The sequence below is a fragment of the Nematolebias whitei genome, chromosome 16 (genome assembly GCF_014905685.2).
Source record: "Nematolebias whitei isolate Nwh7 chromosome 16, NemWhi1, whole genome shotgun sequence".
NCBI classification, from domain to species: domain Eukaryota; kingdom Metazoa; phylum Chordata; class Actinopteri; order Cyprinodontiformes; family Rivulidae; genus Nematolebias; species Nematolebias whitei.
Window position 1 is genome coordinate 21,764,516 of NC_056513.1, and position 22,247 is coordinate 21,786,762.

The following is a 22,247-nucleotide window of genomic DNA, read 5'->3' on the forward strand; positions in this document are numbered from 1 at the left end:
AATCCTTGAAGTCAAAACAAATTAAATATATATGAGGGGAGGGGTGTATATCTATGTATGTTGACACATTTTAGTTAATCCGGGGTCAGCGTGTACACCTGACTGCTGACTCATGTCATCGCAAATTCATTTTTTTCAAAGAGCCATGCTAACTGCTTTTACTTTTAGTGAATGTGATGGAGAAAATACAGCAAAACATGTATAGATTTGTGCATTTCACAAAAGGCGCTCATGGTGCTAGGAGAGTCCAGATCATTAAAAAGCCCCCTTGTGCTTGCCGCAATGTCATTTTCTCCCACACAGACTTGATAAAGCTTGTACATTCAGTAAGCAATGCTCATAGACCTGCTGCAAGTCTACTATTTATTTTTATAATCTCACACTCGCAAACAAAGGAGTATTTTGAACCCAAATAGAGTAGGTAGTCTTTTTGCTGCAACCAATTCACCGCAGGGTACTTAAGGAAGAAAGACATTTTGTGTTTCCTTCTTGGAAATAATGACATACATGTAGTGGGGAGATTGCTATAAAAGAAGTGTTTGTGAGAAGAGGCTCAGCTGAGCCCTGCCATTGCCATAGATTTTTAACATTAAAAATATTAGAATCAGCTTAGTCCACTGTACAATCGTAAAACTGAGGGATAATGACCCTGACATGGTCTGAGTATACCAGTCTGGGTTTATCTAACAGAGTGGGTGTGACAAATAGAGATGAATAGACACGGCAAATGAGTAAAAGAGTGAATCACAGCAGGAAATAAAAGTGGATTAAAGACATCAATGTTGTTTAGCTGCATCCTTGACAGAAAACTGAAGGAAATCGGATGACTGTTGTGACAAATTACATATCTATATTTATATTATACAAACACGCAATTGGCTTGCCCCTTGAACTGATGTTCAGGCAATAAGTTTGCGTTTTAATCCTACTGAGCTGAAGTCAGACACTTTTCCAGGACATAGAATATTAAAGAGTGGTGCACAGTCATTAAAAAAAAAAATGCTATTTTTCTGTGCTTATGAAACAAAATAGGTTTATTTGCTAACATTTTCCCCAGTTTCAATACATTTTGGTTATGCTTCTTATCCCTGAAACAGAATTTCTCAGCACATTTTAAATGTTCTAAAATATAAGGTGTTATAAAAGTCTTCTGTCACGAGGACAAGGCTGCTCATTTGAGCTGTAAAAAGTGTTGTTCAGTGTCAGACTAGGTTTTGTTGAAAACTTATTTTGGTCTCTAGGCGAGTCATGTTTTCACATGATTTTCTCACATTTTGCCTGGAAATGAAAGTAACTAGATTTCTAGATTGCAAAATAAATCTTGCCATTGGCAACACCTGATCTTTAGAAGCTGAAAACGTTTGAAGAATGCAAGCGGTAGCTGATTTTTCACTTCTGCGAAACTCTGACTTTAAAGTTTTTTTTTTAGTTAAATATTTTTGAACAAATAATTTACATAGTGATATGTTCAAATACAAATGTGGGAGAAACAGCTTTTATTTAACTTCAAATTAAACTTTACTGATAAATGTTTTTGGCTATAAAAAAGAAGATGCTGCACAACGACATGTATTGTGCAGAACCTGCCTTGCTGCTGTTGCTAACACCACAAATCTTTATCAACACTTAAAAAAACACCACAAAGCCATTTATGATAGTTGCACAGCTAGAATGTCAACGACCAGCGCTTCAGCTTAAAGTTAGCAAACTACCAGCCAACAGGGATCACTGACCGAACTGTCCGAATGTATTACTCCATATGAATATAATTTGAAATGATACGTAGAAATAACTCGAGTAATAATGGGAGTTCATAGCGAAAGACATGATGCCCATTAAAATAGTGACCAGGCCTGGGTTTACAGCTTTGGTAAACACAATGGATGAGCGGTACAGAATGCCCTCGCGCACACATTTTAGCCAAGTTGCTATCCTGAAGCTATACAAAAAAATGCAGAAACAAGAGTTGCAGTGGAGCTGAAAACAGTGGAGTGTTTTGCAACTGAAAACAGATTTATTGCTTGTGTTCATTGAAAAATACATGAGAAGAAGACATTGAAAAATAACCGCATATTAAATCGCAATATTGAGGTAAAAAAATCACAATTAGAATATTTTCCAAAATCGTTCAGCCCTAGTGTGGTATGGTATACCATACCATACCAACTTCATTTATCGAGCACTTTAAACACTTACAGGACCAAAGTGCTGTACACACAACAAAAAATCATCCAGTCGGATAATAAAAATTATTAGAATTATTAATAGTCAGAAGTTGTGTAAAAAAACAATCGTATGGCATGGTATTGTGTGGTATGGTATAGAGCAACTTTTCTTCTATTGTTACAGCTAATGTGCTGTTGCAATGGTGCAGGATTTCTTTATCTAAATATTTTACCTTGAAATTTACACTAATTACCATTTTCCTCAATTAAAAAATAAGAAAAAAGTCTAGTAATAAACTTCATTTGGGAGAATTTTGAACAAAATCAATCCAAAATGTTACCATTTCAGCAGTGACCTTTGCCAAATTGAAGCACTGTGATTGTAAGGAAGATGTTGTGCCATCTCAGCAGAGGCTACTTTCTCTACAGGACTCAGACACCACTGGGCATACAGTAAAACTGATAACAGAAAACACATTCACTTCAGCTGCGTGGATGTGAACATGTCCTGACTGTCTGTGTGAGTTACTGGTGTCAAGAGAAATTTAGCTGAGAACTAGTGAGGGAAAGCTGACAGGAGACAAAGGACAAAAAAAACCCCCAAAGACAAATGGCTTAAACAGCCACGTCTGAAGAAAGGGGAAATTATTTACAGTTTTTAAATTAAAGTGCAGCATTTAGACCTTACAAACAAAATAGACTAAAATAAAAGCATAATAGAGCTCCAAGTCAGTCTGTAATTAGAATACTGTCTTGTCTTACAAATAGGGTGCATTTTCTTTTTTAATGAAAATGTTATAGAGAAGTGTGTGGTGATGATTAGAAGCCAGTATTTTAGAACTCACCATTTAGAAGGTATAGGATGTACAGCTGCTTGAATTAACAGGCATTAAAAGTGTCATGCGGTGCCTCATTTGTGGACTATTCCAAAAAATATCCAATAAAATTTTGTTTCTTAGAAGAAACTAGAAACTGAAATAAAAAAATCAGTTGAGAGGTTAAATGTCCTGCTGTTGTTTTAAATTACAAATGTTGCACAGAGCTAAAGTATTAATATATCTTGTGAATGTTGGTACAAGTTGTTCATGAGCCCAAGTCCAAAGAGTCATAAAGAGTCAACCCTGGACACAGCTCTTAAGAACTGGTTGGCATAAATAAAAATGTAATCAATTAAAAGCATTTATATAACGTACAAACATGATTAGACATTCAAATTATTATTTAAAACGCTTTATTAAAAATGCTCTCTTTCAGGAAAACAGGTGTATACAGTAGACCCTCATTTATCGCGGGGGATTGTACCGGTGCAGCAGGTGCTAAATTATTTTAAATAATTTATTTTAATTTTTTTTAATCCATGCCGATCGTATGACTCATCCATCAATCAGTCAATTGTGTGTCATGTCCAGTCTTATTTCGAAAAACCGCGATAGCGCGAGTCCGCGAAAAACGAACCGCAAAGTAGCGAGGGACTACTTACTGTAATTGGAAGATCCACTGAGCCACATTTTTAGTAGACATTTTTTCAGTAGTAGTACTGAGCACTAGTATTTGAATTAGTCATTATTTGAGAAAATGGGTTTGCAGTTTGGTTTTTAAAGATAAAGCTGTAGGATGTTTTGCGGTGTTTTCTTCACTGCTCGTTTTTGCGTTCAGTATGACTTCATTAATGGAAAATTCAGCTAGCTGCTGCCCTTATTTGGTCCCCCCTGGAGAGGTAATAATTTATAGGAGTAGATACATGGGTGGGGGTGGTGTGAGATGCCATGAAACACCTGTCTCCATACTGAAAGAGAGGGATGGATAGAAAAGACTATGGTCTGATCCAGCTATGAAATATAAATGAAGTTGGAGAAATGGACGAGCTCTCCCCAGCTTCTCCCATCCTCCCACCTCAGTTCATGCACTTTCTCGCATGTCCGTGCACACAAGTTTTCCTGATAAGCCAAAATAATAGTGTTTCCATGCAGCCAGGGTGGTTGGAAGTGTGTGTTCACTCACACTTACAAAGACAAACCTGAATTCTGGTTGTTTTTACAGACACAGCTTTACTCATACACACATGCTTTCTGAGGTCCTTGCCATTCGTGCATTATTGAAATCTATTAAGCTGGGTTCTTCCTGCTATGACTCACCAAACCAGTGACTGGAAAAGCTCAGGAGAACTTTTCAATTTTGATGGGTGGTTTTAGCTTCCAGAAGACCAGACTTTTCAGTGGTGAAAACAGACAAACACACACACAGAAAAGAGAATATTAAAAAAAAACTTCAGTCTTCTGAAGTGCACTATTGAATATTATAGCAATAAATGTAAGAAAATTATAACTTGAGTTGCCATAAACCTAATGTCAAGTTTTATCACAATAACCGGTCTTTAAAAAGGAGCTATTCAAAGCCTCAAAATGAAATCAACAAGCAGTTCACCAATGACCCCTGTTGTTGAAGGATTTAAATAGTGAATGTTTGTAGTTTTTGAGATGAGTGGTTTTCTGGACTGGAACTGAACAGGAAATGCAAGTAAGCCTTAAGGTTTGAGGTGCAAGATATTCAAGTGGATAGTAGTTACACTGTGTATAAGAAGATGTAGTTTTTTTGTGATATAGATGGCTGGTTTACATATAGAAATGGTGGTATTGTATGTATGTTGTATGGCTTTGTCGGATTTAAATGTAATTCGTTTAGCTTAGAGCTAAATAGCTCTCCCTTAGAGATGGGATGAGACTTTCATTTATCTGGAAGAGATTCTAAGTAGAGCTCCTCCACGTCAAGGGGAACCAGTTGAGGTGGATCTGGATATCTCCCTAGGAAGGTTTTCCAGGCAAGTCCAACTGAGGAGACCCTGGGGAAGATGCAGGACACTCTGGAGAGACTGGGTCTCTCTTCTGGACTGCCTTGGAATCCTCCTAGAAGAGCTGGAAGAGGTGTCTGTGAAAAGAAATGTCAGGGCCTCCCTGCTCAAGCTGATGTCCCCGTGACCCAACTCAGAAACAAAAGACAGATGATGATTGCATGACTGGATTGGGCTAATAGCATTGCCTGCACAGTAAATGTACATAAAATAGGTGCATGTGCAAATGTGTCGAGATGTTTCCCCACCTGTCCGAGTGCCATTGGGATACGTTTCTTCTGCTACAATGGACAGAGAAAGTTCAAAATGGGATAAATGATACTTTTTCCTGTTATTATTTTATTTACAACATCATTGCCTTACCAATTAAAGAAAAATGGAACAAATATGTTGAAGGTATCAGATTTTGATGGGGGAACAAAATTCAACACAAGTCCAGCACAGTGTAGTTGAATGTGACCCCACATTCCAGTTTGAAAGTTTCTCCTCAACATTTCACTGGAAAAGGTTGCAGACAGACAACCTGTCTCAACTTTATAGAATAGTTAGCAGCTTTAAAAAAAATCTTATGGTGAATTTGTTTTTCCTCTTTCATGACCCGTGTGTGCATTGCTGTTGTACTTCCATTGTGGTATAAGCAGTGCATTTGTAAACCAAACGATGCCGGAATGCAAATAGCGGCATGAGACCAAGGTTCACTGAGGTCAACACTGATACCGGAACACACACACTCACACACACACACAACACAACAGGTGCACAAATGTCAAAATACCAAACCAATTCATATTTATAATTTACTTTTAAATGCTTTATGTGTGATTTATAAGTGGCTATCAAGTGCAGGATCATTTCTTACCATACTTGTTGTTTAGCATGTTCCGCTTCTGTCATGCATCCTAATGCCCCCCACCCCTCCAGCTCCTGCAGGTATGGGGCGTTTCACCTCAGGACAAATTAAGATCACCGATTGGTCAGTTGCTGACGAGCCCACTGGATTGATTGACACGTGGCACTGAGGATCCGACTCGTGCAAAAAAATCATAGATTTTACTGGTCTGTTTGTCTCATCATTTATTCAAAATTTATTCAATGTTTTGGTGAATCTAAGGTTTGAGAACTAAGCTTCCTTACATAACTTTATTATTAGTAAGCCTGAGAGTTACCAGATCCAAGCAAACAGTTACCGGAATACACCCTGTCAAAATAAGAGAGTTCTCTGATCCTGTTCCAGCAGGATCCGGCTCAAATTAAGAAAACATTCATGGTTTCCAACCTAACCTTTTAGTTCTCAGCTAACTTGATGTACTCTTATACTTTACATCCCTTTGGTCTTTGAAAACTTTTACAACCCTGCTTGTTTTATACTGTCACAGCTGTGTATATTTCTTTTCCGCCATGGAAATTTGAAACTATGACTCAAGACTGAGCTGACCAGAACTTGACCAATGTAGCATCTACTAGTGACGCGTAGAAGAAAAAGTTATTTTAATTAGGCCTGTTGCAATAAACAATAAATCAATTAATTGCACGATAAATGAAAATTATCGACCTCATTTTCATTTATCGGCTTTATCGTTTCTTCGTGTCTCTCTTTCTACTGAAGACACTGGATGACAAAAGGCTCAACCGTTGCGCTCTTCACTGACCTTTCTCTTTCTCTTTAAAATCTGTTTTCACCATCCAAAATCACATTTTTGAATCATTAAAAGCAGCTAAGCTGAGAAGTTAAGCTATGAGCTAAGCTAACAGACTGACCTCGAGAAAACAACCTCCGTCTTTTTGAATCTCCAGAATTCACGGTTGAAACCCGTGCCTTTGTGTAAAAAGTTGTTTTTCTCTGCAAAAAGAAGCTGAGAACTTGTTTACTTACCAAAGTTTTTAATTACAAACTTGTGTGAAAAATGCCATGCTAAAGAACTCAAACCACACTGAGTATCTGCCTTTTGAGGACCGAAAAATGGAAGGAGAGACAGCCCATGTCACGTCAAGGGGCCTCCCTCCCATTATGCTTAAAGAGACACGCTGCTTGCTCCCTCACTAGCCATCCTTTAGTTCAGACAGTCGTATACTGCCATCTGGTGGTCAAAAAAGGCACTACACCCAAAATAAAATTAACCTACATTTCTTCTTAAATTTGACAATAATTACCAATTATTGTCAAATTTCAAACAATATTATCATTTATCGCAATAATTTCTGAGATAATTAATCGCCAGCAAAATTTGTTATTGTAACTGGCCTAATTTTAATGAAAGCATTAAGGTACTTAAAGATAATTTGATGCACTGATGTCAACACACTATCATAATCAATGAATGTGACTACTCATAGCTCAGGGTTAAAAACTTTGTGGTGTTCATCCAAAAGTCCCAGTTTGAATTAAATTTGAACAACTTAACAATTGTCAGTAAGCATTAATTCACAATTGCTGGATGATGTTTGACTTTCAGGTTCATTTTCTTTAGAACAAGTTAAACTTGTTTATGCTTGTACTAACATTAGAAGCATGCGTGCACATTGAGTCTCTGATAAAGACAATATTTGACTTATTTTTGTTTTTTTGTCCCCTTTATAATGGGACAAAGGGCAGACAGTTGCCTGTTCCAGTAAAGTAGGAAGTACAAAAAAGGTGTTATGATAGAAAGACTTCTTGGTTGATTGGCCGTACTGAAAAGTGTGACCTGTTTGCACACCTTCAACGCTTCAGCAAGGTTTACATTTATTACTAGTAAGCCTGAGAGTTACCGGATCCAAGCAAACAGTTATTGGAACGCACCCAATCAAAATAAGAGAATTCCTGGATCCTGTTCAGGCAGCCAAAAAAATCTTGGCGTGTCTTAAGGAGGTTGGAAGGAAGTGTAAATTAAAATACGTAGCAAAAAAGTGATTTGTGAAATATCTTCAAACTGAATAACTTGGCTGAACTTTTAGTCTTCTTTTCGAAACATAACCATTTTGCCTTGTTTAACTTGTACAGTGGAAGGATCAAACCATTGGAAATCTGTAGAATGCAATTCTGGTTATTTGAAGTATAAAAAACTTCAGTTCAACAAAGAGTTTTCTTTTGGTTCGGGAAGAAGTACTTTTTCTCACCAAAAAGTATTTCCAAGAGAACTTCGATTGGCTGAGCTACTGCTTCCCTAGTTGAACATTGATCTCACAAACTGCTTTGTTTTATATTATTTTTTATTTCACCCCTGGGTGCTTGTTAGGTGAGGGCAACCGTCTGGTCCGAGACTGAATATGGTGCGGTATAATCATCTTTAGAGTTCAGATGAGACGCTAACACAGCCTGTGTTGTGCTGAGAAGTTTCTGAAGGGTTTTTGTGTATTTGTGTGTACAAGTATGCACATTCAAAGACAATCAAAAAAGGTTTTTCATGTTTTTACAGAGCAGTGTGCACACGCTCACACACACACACAAACTGATCAGAGCTTCACTTTTTTTTGAGTTGGTACAAAGCAAAGCCTTAAAGCTCTTAGGGAAACTGCATCATTTATCATTCCATCCACGAAACAGGTTCGCTGACACGTAGATATTTTGAAAGCTGCAGCCCACGCAGTGTGACAGCGTGTGTTCAGATGCGTTTCTGCTTGTATTTGTGTGTGTAAATGGTTTTACCGTGTTTACACACAAACTGTCACTGTTCATTTTTATCAGGTTTGGGGCTTCTTCTTAAAACTCCCGTGCTGCGTGGGAATTTTTGACCCAGTTATACTGGTATGCATGTAGGGCTCTGCCAATGTGTGCATTTCCAGTAACCGTACAGCTCATGGGGCGTGTCGTCCCGTCACTTACTTGATAAATACCATCTGGACAACTTATACTTTACCTCGTTTTGACTGCGTAATATTTGTGTTGCAGGTGTTAAACTGTATTTAGTGTCACTTTATAAAAAAAACAAAATTTTACAGAATCAAAAGTCACAGGTCTTTTGTGCACGTTTGCGGTGATGGAGACTTCTTTCACAGGTGAATAAGGTGCATTTAGTAGAATTGGTTCCTTTCATGTGTCAGTGCTTTCTTTAAGGATTGACGTGTTTGGAGTTGGACTTAAGGGCTGTATTTTTTTCTTGCATTTATAAGTACTGTATTTCCCGGCGTGTAAGTTGCAGTTTTTTGCATAAATTTGTCAGTTCTGCAACTTATATGTCGAAACGACTTGCATACGAGTTTTTTTCCATATCATAACACAATTTTTGACTGGCACTTTAAATTTCTAAGAACTGCAACAGCAAGTCCTCCTGTGCATGCTCGATTCACTCAGCTGGTGCCGGTGGAGGAACGCTGGAGCGCTAGCGGCTCTGGCCGCGATGGATGGATGGATGTCGCTGCGCCGCCCAGGGGAAACGAAGATGTTTTGACCATTAAATAAATGCGACGGGTCAGCGGTGACGCATAATAAATGCGACTTATATACGTTTTTTTCCCTCTTCGTGATGCTTTTTTTTTTTTTTTTTTTTTGGACTGATGCGACTTATACTCCGGAAAATACGGTAGTTGTCTATCCTCAGTACCTCAAATTCCAAATGCATATTCGTCATGTTTGTAGAACACAGTGACTCTGCAGTTAGCAAAAGCATTTCAACAGGTCAGAATAACACACATGCTCACACAGAGAAGAAATCAGACGCATTCCTCCTCCCACCATTTAGCTCTTTTAAACGGGGTGGTTGTTTATTATCTGGATTGCTCTCCCAAGTGTGTAAACCAAATGTTTGGGTTGTGTTTGTCAGCCAGCCGTCGAGGCTGTTCCAAACTTTCCGGGGAGGGGGGGTGTATGTGCGGTTCAGAGGTAGACTTCTGCTGGATAGATGAAATCTGACCAGAGGACCAAACACTGTTGCAGAAGAGAGCAGACACCAGCTCGACATCAAACAGCCCTGGAATAAAAGCTTTCAGTTGTGCAAATATAGGAACTGTAGCAGAATGCAAACACTCGAGAACTCTTCCTCTTCCTTCAATTCAACACATTCCACTCTCCACTTTATATGTGCTGCCCTGCAAAAACCACCTGAACCGTGGTTAACACTTTAATTCACAGCCAGGTTTGAAACTGCATACAAGCCAGAAACATATGTGTTTAACCTATATATTTTTTTCAGCTATTATGACGAACAACAAGCCAGCCGTTTAAACACAAATATGTCCACCAGCAAAAAATAAACGGAGCTTTATCAGCGGGTAATCTGTTTTTAAATTTGCTCCAGGTTTGCAGACTGACTTGTAAAACTCCACCCTGTGCATTATCTGACAGGCAGCAACGCAGGTGAGAGGAAGGTTGCAACAACAGTGTGACAGCGACTGCTGGCATGAGCACATTGGATTCATTTGGACAGTCATGTCTTGGCTTAGAGGGGCCATGTCCTCCCTAGGCCTGCAGAAAACACGCACAAAATGCCGGCGGCTACTCCGTTCGTAAGTGCTTTTTGTATATGAACTGGTGATGGGCTGTATCCATTTGGCATTCCTCTCTTTGCCTTTTGTTTTTCTAATCTTTCCATTTGAAAAACTTTTTCAGCCGTAAATGAAAATGTTAAATTAAATACACTTTTAAATAGGATTTATTTCCTCACGTATTCAAGCATAAGAAGGTGTTGTAAAGAAGAGAGTCATGAGCACATGTTAAAACCTTAACCTTAAATGTGATCAAATGATACATTCCCCAAAATTGTGAATCTTATTTACAACAATGTTTCCAGTTATATAATATATATTTTTTTTATTTAAATGCTCATTTTCATACAGATTTTCATGGATTACTTAGAGCTTGAGGAAAAAGTTCACGTCAAAAAGTGTAAACATCTCCTGAAGTTGGTCACTCGTGACTTGCTTCTTTAGAAATCAGGCTAAACTTAGCGCAGATCATGCCATTTGTCAAAGACCTCATCAGGTGATTTTCTTATAAAAAACCACAACAAGCAAAACTTTTTATATCACTGTTGTGTTTTTGATGAGCGCTTATTGTTTCCGTTCAGCCCCCTAATTCTCCAACAAAAGGTTTGTCAGCTTCGTTAAAGATCTGGTTGCACCTTAGAGGTGGGCGTGGCTAAAAAAAATTTAAAACCCAGTTTCTGCAGGTTTCTCTGGGCTGCAGGGTGCATGTGGTTTTTGCCTCCTCAGGTGTTTTTTTTTTTAAATATATATATATTTTAGACCATCCATGCACTGCACTACACCTATACCAAGAAACTAATGTGTGCACTTTTCCTGTTTGTGACTAACATGAGCCAGGTTGGTAACTAAATATAAAATTGTTTTTTATTGTACAAATCTGGATTTAGATGTAAATTCGTCTGCATACACCCACTTCTTATTTAGTCTTTTTTTTAATTGTCATTTGCCAAGCCAGTTTTTATATTAACATACCCATGTGACATGCAGTAGTGGTCTGAATTGCATGTGGGTCATCTTTAACTAATGCAACCTAACCACTTTTACCAGTTAATGGTTAATACAGCCACATTCTGTAAAGCGGTCACAGATGCATTTAATCATATCATTCACTTACTGATGATTTTGTTTCAAATTAAATTGATTTACGTTTGTTTTATTAGAGAGAATGAACAAATTGAAAAATGGGCCACATGGAGTGCTGGTTTTAGTAATGGCAGGCATTCATAAAATAATGTAGCAACATTCCCACAGCAAGGCAGACTGAAAGTGACAAAAACTAATCTATTTCACATAAGAGTGAATAAAAGACGAGCAAACAAGAGTGTGTCGGCAATCTCGAGAATATATTGGATGAGCTTCCGTAGCAGAAATAGTTTCACTTTGTTTGTTTTGCTGTGGCACAGACAGACATCTGTGCTTTCAGCTACTGTTGACATCTGTGGTGTGGGTTGTGACGGTGTTACCACACCAGACTTTGTGCTGTTCTGCGTTTCCTGCTGCTTAAAGAAATGCTTTGTATATTTTCAAAGGTGTGCTCTCTTCTGCTGATGTTTTATTGTTCTGATAGTATTAGAATCACTGCTTCTGAGTACAGCGTTGAAAATGACCTTCAGGTTGGATGAGGAGCGGACTTTTGCGGTGCGTTTTAACAGTCGGTGTTCTAGGACGATGTGTGTTTAAACATCACTGATTTAAGTCTCATCTGATCTATGAACGGCACTTTTTATTTTATAAATTTTTTTTTTACCAGCTAGACGTGGGAAGATTATTTCAAACAATATAGCTGCTTTTTTAACAATGTTTTCTGAAAATCAAGAGTCTACGTATTTTTTCTATATGCAATGGGTAGAGCTTGATAATACAAAGATTGACACCAAGATTGTCTGGATTGGTGAAGAAACCATGGCAATTTTAGTCTAGCCATAACTTCCTTATTTCTTACCAATCCAAAAATTTTAGTCTAGGGAGTGGTGGCGCAGAGGATAAGGCGAGCCTGTGATCCGAAGGTCTCTGGTTCGACCACCGGAATATGTGGTTGGGAAAGGTGAAGCACCCACACTTACCACCACCCTCATTTGCCCCACTCTGGGCCCTTGAGCAAGGCCCTTAACCCCACCGTCTTCTCCCCAAGTTGCCCTAGATGGCAGCTCTCTGCTCCACACAGAGGGCTGTGGTAGCTCGGTGGTCTGTGGTTGCGTCAGGAAGGACATCCGGTGTAAAAACAATTGCCAAGTCTTCGTGTGAGTTAGTTCACTGTGGTGACCCCTGAAGAAAGGAGCAGCCAGAAGAAGATGATGGCACTTTCAGTCTAGAAAAATTTCTTTTTTGGTTTAACCTGGAAAAATCAAAGTTGTGATCGCTCTGCAACCAACAACAAACTAACATAACTTCCTCACTGGATGAAATTTTCAGAAGTGGGAAATTACCAGCACATGTTCTTTACATCGGCTACTAGCATGTAGTCATTATTAATTAATTAATTTATCTTTTAAGAATTCTAAACTGTATAATCTGGACTTTTATGGGAACAAAATAAACAATAATTGAACTAGATTGGGGAGGGGGGGGGGGGGATGAACATGGGATCAAAAAGAAACTTATTTCATTGTTTTTCATCTGCCATGCATCTTCACGTTCGGGGTCTCAAAAACTATGTTCTCTATATCAGATTGTCATGAAAGTCAATCAGTATTTAGATAAAATATATATTTCAGTGAGTGCTGTGAATGTGAACATGTGTAAGTTTGTTGAATTAAACATTTTCATCACCCATGAACTGAATGGGGGAGGGTGTGTGTGGCTGAATCCATCCAAACAAAATCATGGTGAAAGAGTTACTTCCTGGCTATGTCACCTTAAAAATACAGAGGGGAATACCCCTGTGAACCGATGGAGGGGGGGTAATAATAATAATAATTTGAAGGAGTTTTATACATGCCCCACACACCAGCAGAATGCGCACGTTAGCCATCATGCAACAGGATTTTCTTGTAACGATCACTCGGCTTAGAATTTTCTTAGTGGCATTATTTTTAATGGTTTGTAATGTGGGAGATGCACCCTTGTTACTAGCCAAGCTAAGCAATAGCATATGTGCACAGACCAGTAGAATATGGTACAAAAATTAAAATTCAAAATGGCAATTTAATGTTTAAGTGTCAAATTCAGATCCAAATTTTCTACATCCTCTGTGTCACTGAGCGGACAGGTCACTAGAAAAGAAATGACTCTTCACTTGAGTGAACTTTCTGATTTTGTTTTGACATCCTAAACTTGGTTGTACTTAAATTAGAACAGTGACTTGTGACGTCAACAAGGACCAGCTGCTAATTGTGTTGTTTGAGATGCACTACAATCACTGCAGTTCTCTGCCTCAACAGTAGGTGTCGCCACCAAAGAAATGTTGCCACAACACAGCAAAAATAGTCATAAAAGAAGCCACACAGGAATGTTATTTATGCACAAACATTTATTTTGCAATTATTCTGCTTTATTTTTAAGATGTATTTATTTGTAAAAAAAAAAAGCTAAGATTTTAAGGTTTGTTCAAATTTGGTTTGAAACAAACTTCCAGATATGTATTTACTGTTCTCATTTTACTTCACCACCAAGTAAAACAAAATAAATACAGAATTGCACAACTAGTCAAAATTATGCAAAAGCTCCCGTCTCCCATGGGCACTGTCATGTCAATTTGGTGCATGCTGTCATTTGAGGTAGAAAATGGCAAGTACAATCGTTTGACAGTTGGCTACAAGAAATGAGGAGCTCTTCAGTGAAGCTCTTTTGTTCTCATATGCTGCTGCTTTTATGAAAAACTCTTGGCCGGATCTTTGAAAATGGTCTAACTTCAGAATTTAGACTTGAGAGTGGGATAGAATTGAAATAGCTTTGAATTTGACCTGACCTGACTCGACCATGACTAATGTGGAATTTTTGCGGAGGTGACTCTAAATAATTTTATAAACTTAAGACCATCCTTTCCCTCCATATTTCTGTCCTGACATTTGCTCTTATTCAAACCTCAGCCATTGCTCCTCCTAGCAGTCTACACCCCGTGTCTCACTTGTTTCATGTACTGTTAGTGGGGTGGGGGGCGCTGAGTGCTGAACAAGCTACTTTAGAATCATGTGGTGCAATGCTAGGTCACTGGCAAAGTTGCTGTCTTTGTTCTTTTAACCCTTCCTGGCTGTTATAATTTTCATTAATTGCAATGTTGTTTAAAATATATTGAAAAAGTTAATGGTTGATTTCCAGATGTCATTTTAAAACAAATGCTTTATATTTCAGGATGAAAATGCGACGGCACCGAGTGTTCTTGCTGTGCACGGTGGGTCTGTGCGTCATCTCCTTCCTCCACTACTACAAGGCCCTCCATTACGTCTCCCTGCTGCGTGAGCTCTCGGCTCCATATCCCAACATAAAGTCCTTCATCATGGTCTCTGGATTCTTCTGGAAAGAGAAGGGCCTGGCTGCCACTCCGCTCAGTCCGGCCTCTCCTGAAGAGGCACCTGTTCTCCGTCATTTGGACCCCAAATTTGGAGGAGGGTCGGGTCCTTTAGGAGGTGGAGGGCGAGACCTGGACGTTGAACGTGTCCTGATTGAAAGACCTGGCGCTCATGCCCAGCACTGGGAAAATAAAGTTGAAAATGAGATTGGAGACCTACCAATAGAGGTAAGATATCTAGTTGTTCATAGCACTATTGCTTGCCTTAGAAAATGAAACAAGAAAATGTATCCAACATGTAAATGGCTGCAATCATAGCCTACCAATAGGCCACTTATTAATTGTGAGAAACTTACTATGGTTGATTTATTTTCTTCAAAATGTGAATTAAATTAGTTTAGACTTTTTTTTTTTTTTTAAGAAGAAATCTGTTACAAATTAATGTAACATGCTATTTGTTGGCAGAACATTAACTATTGACTGCACTAGCATTGGTGTGTGTGTGTGGTGTGTTTCTTATAAAAAACGTGCAGATTGTTTTCCATATACAGGTATGTTTTTTTTTGTTTGTTTGTTTTTTATCAACTAAAGTGCTTGTGAGTTCTGCTACTTGTGCCAGTGTCCCAGAATATTTGCTTCTGCTATCTCCTTGAGATTTCTTATAAAGTTCCTTCTTGAGGGAAAAAACAACAACTTGTTTTTAACACAAAGAATATTTTAACATTGTTTTTTTTTTTGTGGAACAAGATGTATTTTTTACTCTTTAATGTGTCTTAACTGTAAAGCACTGTGGCCAGGATTTGCTGTTTTTATGTGCTATAGAAATAATTTGACATTGACAATACTGCCCTTCACAATTTTTACAATTTATTTTCTCTTAACATTTTTTACTAGAACAGATTTGAATTCTGTTATGTGCAGGCACAGCTTAGTCCAGGCTAGCCTGTATAAATAAAGGTTGAATGAAAGAATGAACTAATCAAATGAGACCTCATATTCAAATAGTTGGGGAATAAAAGGGAAATTAACTCTGTGGATTGAAAAGGAAGGAGGATGTTTTACCAATTCATTTCCTCAACTCTTATGGTAAACGTGAAATCTTTGCCAGTTAACACTGGAAAATCTCAATGCTGGCAGGAGCAAAGCAAGAATGAAGAGTATGTACATTCAATAGTAATTTAACTTTTGTTCTAAACTGATATCTGAATATGGTATACAGAATTTTTTTAATGTATTTTTTGTCTAAAGGCGTTGCTGGACCTCAGACATTTAACTGTTATCTAAGAGGTTTGTTTCGTTTCATTATCCAGGAGAGTGCAAGTGTTTTGTATTTGGATAAATGCTGAAACTACACACAGCTTGGTTGTTGCCTGGCTACAAGAACAAATTGTCAAAGTTAGAACTATCACAGAGACATTATTGCCCTGACTAAAATAGATTCTTTATTCTTTTCACAACTTGTGTCGTTGTCTTTGGAAGTTGCTGTTGAGATGCAACAATCACCACGGGGTTTTAAAGCAACTTTCAGAAGACAGAACATCCTTAAATTATTTAAAAATGTGTTTAACTGTAATTTTAAGAAATGGTTACAAAGTGATATCATTTTAAAATGCATGTTTAAAATATATGTTTAAAATTGTGATGGTACAAGGGGTCCTTTTTGACAATGCCAATTTGTTTGATCGCAGTGAATGTTGACTAGATTAATCCCCCTCCCCAAATTAACCCACATGTACACAGTTAATGCCAATATATCACAACCCATTAGTTGGTGATTGGCCAATATATGCCAATGTATTGCAATATATCACAATAAAGAAATGCCAATATATTGCAATATATCACAATATAGAAATGCCAATATATCACAACTCATTAGTTGGTGATTGGCCTTGTGATTGTACAAGGGGTCCTTTTTTGTCAATGCCAATATGTTTGATAACAGTGAATGTTGAGTAGATTACACCCCCCCACCACCACCACCCCAATTAACCCACATGTACACAATTAATGTTGATGAATCACAACCCATATGATGGTACACATTTGAAATAATTTAACACAAATGTTTCAAAGCTGTATCCTGATGCATGCTCAATAATCCAGGTAGAAAAATCTAAAAAAGTTAAATCTGGTCCTCTAGACATTCAAAAAAACAAAACAAAGCAAAACAACAACAAAAATGTAGAAACGTTTCGTCTCATCTGAGAGACTTCCTCAGTCTGAGGTGCTGTATTCAGCTCAGTCTCTTAAATAGCACCGTCTCAGAGTGGATCAACCAGTTTTGCTGCTGACAACCAAAACCAGCTGATCACATGTTTAAGATGGACCATCAGCCAAACAATGGATCATTAGCACACTTATGGCTGTTTACTGTTCACAGAGGGCTGAGTGATACTAGCAATCACAGCATTGTAAGAGGGGGACAATTGAACACGTAGGCCTCCACCCCTGTTTAACGATGGCCGATTTCTTTTCACAAAGATGGCCTCCTTTACTCCTCTCTCAAACCATCGTTCCTCTCTATCCAGGATGTGAACATCTTCATCCTTGTGACCGCTGGCCTGGAGATGAGTGTAGACCGCAGAGTCCTGGCCTGATGATGTTGATCTTCTGTGCTGGGCCATCCTTTTGGCCAGTGGCTGTTTAGTTTCCCCAATGTAAGACTGATCACAGCCCTCCTGACACTGAACAGCATACACAACATTACTCTGTTTGTGCCGGGGGACTGGATCTTTGGGATGAACCAGTCTTTGCTGTAATGTATTTTGGGGTTTAAAAGCCACTGGGACGTTGTGTTTAGAAAATAAACGTCTCAGTTTCTCTGATACTCCCTCAACATATGGAATGACCACTGGTCTGGGTTCCTCCTTTTCACCTGTTGGCTGACTGGAGTCCTGTTTGGGTTTCTTCTCTGCTTTCAGGAAGGCCCAGTTAGCATATCCACATTGCTCTAGAGCCTGTCTTGTGTGGGATTTCTCCTTCTGCCTGGCTCCTGAGCGAGTGGGGACGCTGTCTGCTCTGTGATACAGAGTCCTGATGACTCCTAACTTGTGCTCCAAAGGGTGATGGGAGTCAAACTGCAAATACTGGTCTGTGTGGGTGGGTTTGCGGTACACCTCAGTTTGCAAATGTCCTCTATCAGAGACTGAGACCTCAGTCCTGGGTGATCCACTCTGAGAAGGTGCTATTTAAGAGACTGAGCTGAATACAGCACCTCAGACTGAGGAAGTCTCTCGGATGAGAGATGAAACGTTTCTACTTTTTTTTGTTGTTGTTTTGCTTTGTTTTGTTTTTTTGAATGTCCAGAGGACCAGATTTAACTTTTTTAGAGGTTTCAAAGCTGTGCATTTATTAGACATAAACTTATTGAAAATTTTCAAATTCTTTTCTACTTTTGTCTTTCTCCAGAGACAAAATGATGACCGTCATGCTCTGCCTATTGGGCCAAAACTCCCAGAAGCACCAATAAGAGGAAAAGAACACAGGGATAAAACATTGGACTCTGTAAAATCAATGGGGGACCTTCATACTCGTATTCATGAACTCAAAGATGACAAAACACTTTATTTTGTTCATACAAAAAATGGAGCCTTTTGTTTCAAACAGGGAACAGAGGTGGCTACCCCCAAGGAGTACTCTGTAAAAATAGGAGAGGCTGGAGCTAATGAAGTTGAAAAAGTGGGTCAAGCCGTGCAACGGAAACCTCTGGAGCTTCAGCAACAGCCTTCCGTGGCCCCAAAGGCTAAAGGGCGATCCAAGCACAGTGGAAAGAGGCTGGTCAAATGTGTATGTCGGCCCGGATGGCATGGACCTTACTGTGGGGTGCCCACAATGGTGTACCACTCCAACCTGCCAACCAAGGAGCGGCTGACACCCAGAGAGGCCCCACGGAGGGTGATCAATGCCATCAACGTCAATCACGAGTTTGACCTGTTGCACGTACGCTTTCGGGAGCTTGCACAGGCCGTAGATTTATTTATTGTGTGCGAATCGAACTTTACTGCCTATGGAGAGAAACGACCATTAAGGTATGGAATTTTATTTTTCAAGGTTTTTCGGTTTTTAAGGGCTTTGCGTGCATGTGTGTAAAATAAAACATACCCACTTGTTTTTGGATGCATTAACATTCCTTAGCTGATAGCTGGCTATCTTTTATGAGAGAATGCCATTAGAGAATGAATACATGCTCCGTAAAGTTTAAGTTGGTTCACTGCTGAAATGAGAGTATCTTTATCACCAATACAGTGTTTTGTGATCTTTTTAATAACTAGTGAAATTAAGGATTATCAGGACGCCCTTCACTTTTCTTGATTTATAGGAGTTTTCTTGCAGAGCTGAGGACTTGGTTGTTGGTGTCACTGGTGTTTTAATCAAAAATAATACAGCTTAGAAATGAATATTGAATAATCTAAAATCTGCTGAAGCAAGATTCAAACGGATGTAGCGTCGCTTTTAGTTTAAAAGCAAACATTTCACTGCACACAATGCACTGAATAAGTGTTTGCGTGTTGCATCCAGTTTTAATGTGTTGCGCTCATACACCCAAGAAGCCCAGTTAAAGCTTTATTTTCTAATTCAGGCATAGAAAATGAGGCATAATTACCCCTGCTGTTGCTTTAAACACTTATTCACTGCTTATATTCTTTGTTTGCAGCCGGCTTCATGCCTCTTCAGAATCAGTGTTCTGAGTAACAACTGTAATCAGGTTCTTTTGACAACATGAAATGCCTTGAAAGCAATTTTACTGAAAATTTTGACAAACAACACGATTGACTCTGCGTGCAGCCTTGATGGAAAAGATTGGTGTGTTCGATCACAGGATGTGACACAGCATGAAAGCCGCTACATTCAGTGGCCATCTTCTTTACTTGTGCATATGAACAGGTTGATTGAGCTGTTCATTCAGTAAAAGTGGTGCATGAACAGTGGGTTTCTGTGCTGAAATGTGTCATTTGTCAACTTGACTTGCGTCTTCTGCAGCTTGATGGTTTCTTACATAAATGTCTGCTGTTTGGACTTTCCATATTCTTTTCTAGGAGATGCTGGTTTCCATTTTGTAACATTCGAATATAGGTTCAAAAGTTGTTTTTATAGTTTCTGTTTAACATCAGAAAATAATATTCGGACTTTATAAATCCGACAAATGTGAATATTTTCAAATGAGGATCAAAGAAAAAGTTGAAGTTATGAGAAATTGAATTCACTAATGTTTTGTTTTACTTCAGTCCCAGAATGTCAGCCTTGGCCATAAATGTGGTGTTTAGCACATGCCCTTTTTAAATTTGTGACCTCAGTGTTTTTCTTACTTTACTGCACAAACAAACAAAATATGTAAATCAGTTTGCTACCCTTTACTAGTTAGGGTTGGAAAAACAAACACCACTTACCAGCTTACCCTAAATTATAGGGTAGGTTTACAGAATCACCAAGTGGCAATTTTACCATGGCAAAAAACTTTCTTAAAACACTTAACACATTTGTTGTCTGTGTGGTAACAGAAGTAAACCACTTTAAAGAAAATGGCAACATTTTACATTACAACTTGTAATTTTTATTACAATTTATATTTTACATTATTATTTGTTCCCTAGTTTTCTGCACCTTCTTCTTAATGGTACGTACGATTACGTACGTCACAAGATCCTGTACGTGTTCCTTAACCACTTCCCGGATGGTGGTCGGCAAGATGGCTGGATCGCCGATGACTATCTGCGAACCTTCTTGACACGTAACGGCATGTCCAGGGTGAGGGGGGCAAGGCCTGACGATGTCTTCATCATCAACGATGCAGATGAAATCCCTGCACAAGAGGGCCTCCTTTTCCTCAAGTTGTTCGATGGCTGGACAGAACCTTTCGCTATACACATGCGCAAGGTACAAACATGGAGCAGTGCATGATGCATTAAAAAATGTTTGTGTTTTTACTTGAGTAGCTTTCTGCATTTTTTGTCTCTTATGGTTAAATATTTAAACCCATGTATTATCTTTCCCAAAACATAAGCTGGTTGTAATTTACATCTTTTTCTCTCCACATCCAGTCATTGTACGGCTTTTTCTGGAAGCAATTTGGGTCTCTAGAGGTGATATCTGGCTGCACGCTGGGGATGCTCCAAAGTGTCTACGATAACGATGGCATCAAGCTGCGACGTCGGGAATATTACACCATGCCCGGTTTCCGAAAATACGAGAATAGCACTGGCCACATCCTGGTGCAGTGGTCAGTGGGGAGCCCCTTCCACTATGCCGGGTGGCACTGTTCCTGGTGTTTCACACCTGAGGGGATTTTCTTCAAGCTGATATCGGCGCAAAATGGAGACTTCCCTCGGTGGGGTGATTATGAGGACAAGCGTGACCTCAACTATATTCGACAGCTGATCCGGACAGGGGGCTGGTTTGATGGCTCTGTACAGGAGTATCCATCAGCGGACCCCAAAGAGCATATGTATGCCCCAAAATACATGCTGGAGCACTATAACAGGTATCGCTACCTCTTGGAAAACCCTTATAAACAATCACCTAGAGACAATGAGATCTAAGACGGGTGGAAATGTGCTAACTAGCGGAGCCCATCCAAGACCCCAGCACTGAGCTTTTATGGTGGAATGAGCTAAAAGTACCTCCACTCAGCAACAGCAATGTTGCAATGATTGAAATTTGTATTTTGGGGTAAAAAAGGGAACACTGAATCTCAGTCATGGGATTTACAAAGAGCATCAAGAGGATACAACCACTGGAGAAATGATACGATTTCCCCCTTTTTGTTTTGCCTTTGGTGAGAAGCCAAGCTCTCTCTCCTCGCTCATCTTTTTGTTTTCTTCATCTGCCTGCCACCTGACACACCCGTGATGAATGGGCAGCTTCAGGAAAACAAAATAAATAAAAAAAAAGATATTTTGCAGGCATGTCATGAGAACTCTGGAAGTGAAGAGCGTTTTTGTTTTGAAGTTTACAGACTGGTCTGATGTTCCTGCATCACTCTTCACCTTCAGATGTCTTCCTGCCTTCTTCAGTTTGGGTGATCTCCTTCCAGATTCAGACTCGTGTTCGGATAATGTTGTTCTTGTGTCTTGAATGATAAAAACACAAAGCCTCTTAAAGGTTTAACCTCCAGCCAAATGACAGGATCAGCTCAGTGGAGAGGTTTTTTTGCTCATACAGAATATTTCATGTACATGCACCTTAGACTTGTCTGTGTGGTTTGAGAATTGTGTGCTTGGGCTGAATTAGTTGTGGTTAAGGGGGGGCTACAAAGGGAGGGGCAAGATCAGGAGAGTAAAATAAGATCATGAAGGACAAATAGTGCAGCAATGAAAACAAAACGAGTCGTAAATTCTGATTGGCTATGACAAGTCTTGCAGTGCTGCGTCCTCCTTTCCTTATTTAT

The 22,247-nt window shown here is 39.0% G+C and overlaps 1 protein-coding gene across 1 annotated transcript; it reads left to right on the forward strand.

Annotated features, from left to right (window-relative positions):
• The first annotated feature begins 14,703 nt into the window (after positions 1-14,703).
• mgat3b (beta-1,4-mannosyl-glycoprotein 4-beta-N-acetylglucosaminyltransferase b) lies at positions 14,704-21,895 on the forward strand. Its single transcript, XM_037689794.1, has 4 exons — positions 14,704-15,088; positions 18,272-18,891; positions 20,455-20,737; positions 20,902-21,895. The coding sequence occupies exons 1-4, from the start codon at positions 14,705-14,707 to the stop codon at positions 21,397-21,399; spliced, it is 1,785 nt and encodes a 594-aa protein (XP_037545722.1). The 5' UTR covers position 14,704; the 3' UTR covers positions 21,400-21,895.
• Positions 21,896-22,247: the final 352 nt, after the last annotated feature.

Coding starts and splice junctions, on each gene's coding strand:
- mgat3b (XM_037689794.1), top strand. CDS start 14,705: ATGAAAATGCGACGGCACCGAGTGTTCTTGCTGTGCACGGTGGGTCTG. Junction 15,089..18,271: donor TTGGAGACCTACCAATAGAG/GTAAGATATCTA, acceptor GTCTTTCTCCAG/AGACAAAATGATGACCGTCA. Junction 20,738..20,901: donor TCGCTATACACATGCGCAAG/GTACAAACATGG, acceptor CTCCACATCCAG/TCATTGTACGGCTTTTTCTG.